The 2,274-nt window shown below is 49.0% G+C and overlaps 1 protein-coding gene across 1 annotated transcript in view; it reads left to right on the top strand.

Annotated features, from left to right (window-relative positions):
• The first annotated feature begins 234 nt into the window (after positions 1 to 234).
• Positions 235 to 2,274, top strand: part of BCOR (BCL6 corepressor) — a 25,071-nt gene continuing 23,031 nt past the window's right edge. Inside the window, 2 exon segments of the mRNA XM_024759834.1 lie at positions 235 to 363; positions 1,695 to 1,773. Of these exon segments, the coding sequence (XP_024615602.1) occupies positions 278 to 363; positions 1,695 to 1,773 (165 nt within the window). The 5' untranslated portion in view covers positions 235 to 277.

Raw genomic sequence — 2,274 nt, 5'->3', positions numbered from 1 at the left:
CTGTGGTTCTTGAACCCTCTCTTCATCCCCAGCGCCTCCTGCCAGGGAAGTTCCGTCTCCCTCCTTGAACCTCTGGCTCAGGCGTGTTCCTTTGCTCCTGGCCATCTGTAGAACATGGAGCGGGGTCTGCCTTCCCAAGTGCGTTCTGTATGAAGTGCCTAGAAGGAGGGTTTTCTCTTGTTCCCTCTTTGGCTCCCTTTTTATTCAACCTTCTGGGATTCCTTTTGTTTTAAACAGACTAGACGCTTGAAGAAAAGCTGCCATCCAAGAAGACGACATGCTTTCAGCAACCCCCCTGTATGGGAACGTTCACAGCTGGATGAACAGCGAGAGGGTCCGCATGTGTGGGATCAGCGACGACAGGTAAGTGCGCGTGTCCGGCTGAGGCCTGGGGAGAGCGTGGGTCCTTCCCCAGGGCTCCTGAGCAGAGCGCCCCCCTTCACGTCCTCACAGCCAGAGTGGGCCCAAAGGGGGTAGGGGGTGTGGGGGAGATCTCCTGCCTAGCTGGCGGCCCTTGATTTACAGTTTTAACAGGCAACCTGGCTCAGCGAAGCATTGCCGCCCTTTAAGAGATTAGCCCCTAAAGCGGCCTTTCAGTGCACTTTCGTCCTTAATTTATTATTTCATATTTATGAAGGAGAATTAATCCCAGTCTATATGCTGCTTTAACTCTAAATGTCAGGAGTGTGGGCCCAGGTGGATCGGCATTCGATGTGCTTTTAAAACAAATAGTTTGCTCGGTAATAAATGGGGCGATAGCCACCCTTCACATCACTGAAGCCCAGGTTTCTCTGCGTCCTCCGCCGCCTGTTCAGCGAGGCCATTGGCTCCTGGTTTCAGTCACCCGACAGCTCTGTTATGCTTCCTAATCAGTAATTTTGGAGTGCGGGGTAGAGGCAGCTAAGCAGTAGATAATTGAAGCTGCTCTTCCGGGTAATGATGAAACTTTTCTCTGCCGCTTGTCAGTGATTTTATCCTGGGGATTTGGAAGTTGGCACCAAGCACTTTCTTTACCGATGCTCTCTGATAACAAGTTCCAGGGCAGCCGCAGCAGCCTGGCACAGATGTGCGGCTTCCCCTGGAGCAGCTGACATTTGTAGAATATTAGTGTGTATCCCCCATCATTTTGATAGAGGCAGTCAAATATGGCTTCATTATCACCATGGAAACCAGTTTCGTAGGACATGGTACCTAACTTTGTTTGGGGAAAAGTTTTGAAAGCCTGTCCTCACGGGTAACACAGAAGTGATTGATGTAGCCAGATCGCAGACTCCAGCCTTGAGGTCCCCACGTTGGCTTTGGACATTGTATTACTTCACGCCTGTCCTCAGGTAGAGCCTATAAGGGCCTGCTAGGACAGCAGAGCCCGGACTGCCCTGCCCGGCCTCTCTAGAGAAAAAATTGTGAGGGTGACGTGGTTGTGCGGAATTTCTGCCTTACCCAACTCGAGGACGTATTTGTGATTTCACATCCCTGTTGCCCTGCCTTTCCGTTGTTTTTCCCAGTCCTGTTGAATCACCATTTGGGGACAACTTTCAATATGGGCCATTGGGGAGGTTGTTTTTTTTTTTTTTTTTTTTTTAAGGGCAGTTGGAAAAACGGAGTTATTAGAAACTGGTCTATTCTGGGGCAATCTATGAAAGATGGATTAAGTGAGGAATGCTTTCATGAAGTTGGTGTGTCCTTCTAAATAGGAAAATTCCTGTAAACGATGGTGACGCTTCAAAGGCCAGACTGGAACTAAGGGAAGAAAATCCCTTGAATCACAACGTGGTAAGAGATTAATGGCTTCTGTTGATGTGCTGAGTATCAGTGATCTGTAAATCAATCGTGCATTCATTTGCATACCATTAAAGGGCCTTTTGGGGGCGGGGCGGGGTGTTTCAGGGCAGGGCTTGAGTAGAAAGAAAGCCTAGGCTGCAGGACGAAGCCTCACCCAATTTCTTCCTGGCTCGATTCCTTGGCTGCGCTCGCCATTTACGTCCTCGTCCCCTGGCGACTGGTGGGATATGTGCCGCCTTTTCTTCGATAAGCTACGTGCCACATCAGTGCTCCCAGCTGGATAAATTTGTAGCCTCTAAGTAGACCCTTAGGGTTTACCTTCCCAGTAAAATATGAAACAGAGCTGTCTTCAGATACCAGGGAGAGGAAGTCAAAAGACACAACTACAGTTTGACCCATGGCCTCTTTATTGATTTAGAAATGAGACAGCTCAGGTCCTTCATTCCTTACTGTCCCCCTGAAGATTGTTTTCTGTTATGTTAAATAAAGCCT

This window comes from Neophocaena asiaeorientalis, unplaced genomic scaffold (genome assembly GCF_003031525.2).
Source record: "Neophocaena asiaeorientalis asiaeorientalis breed wild unplaced genomic scaffold, Neophocaena_asiaeorientalis_V1.1 scaffold312, whole genome shotgun sequence".
Lineage (NCBI taxonomy): Eukaryota > Metazoa > Chordata > Mammalia > Artiodactyla > Phocoenidae > Neophocaena > Neophocaena asiaeorientalis.
The sequence above is the reverse complement of the archived record's forward strand: the minus strand, read 5'-3'. Positions and strand labels throughout refer to the sequence as shown.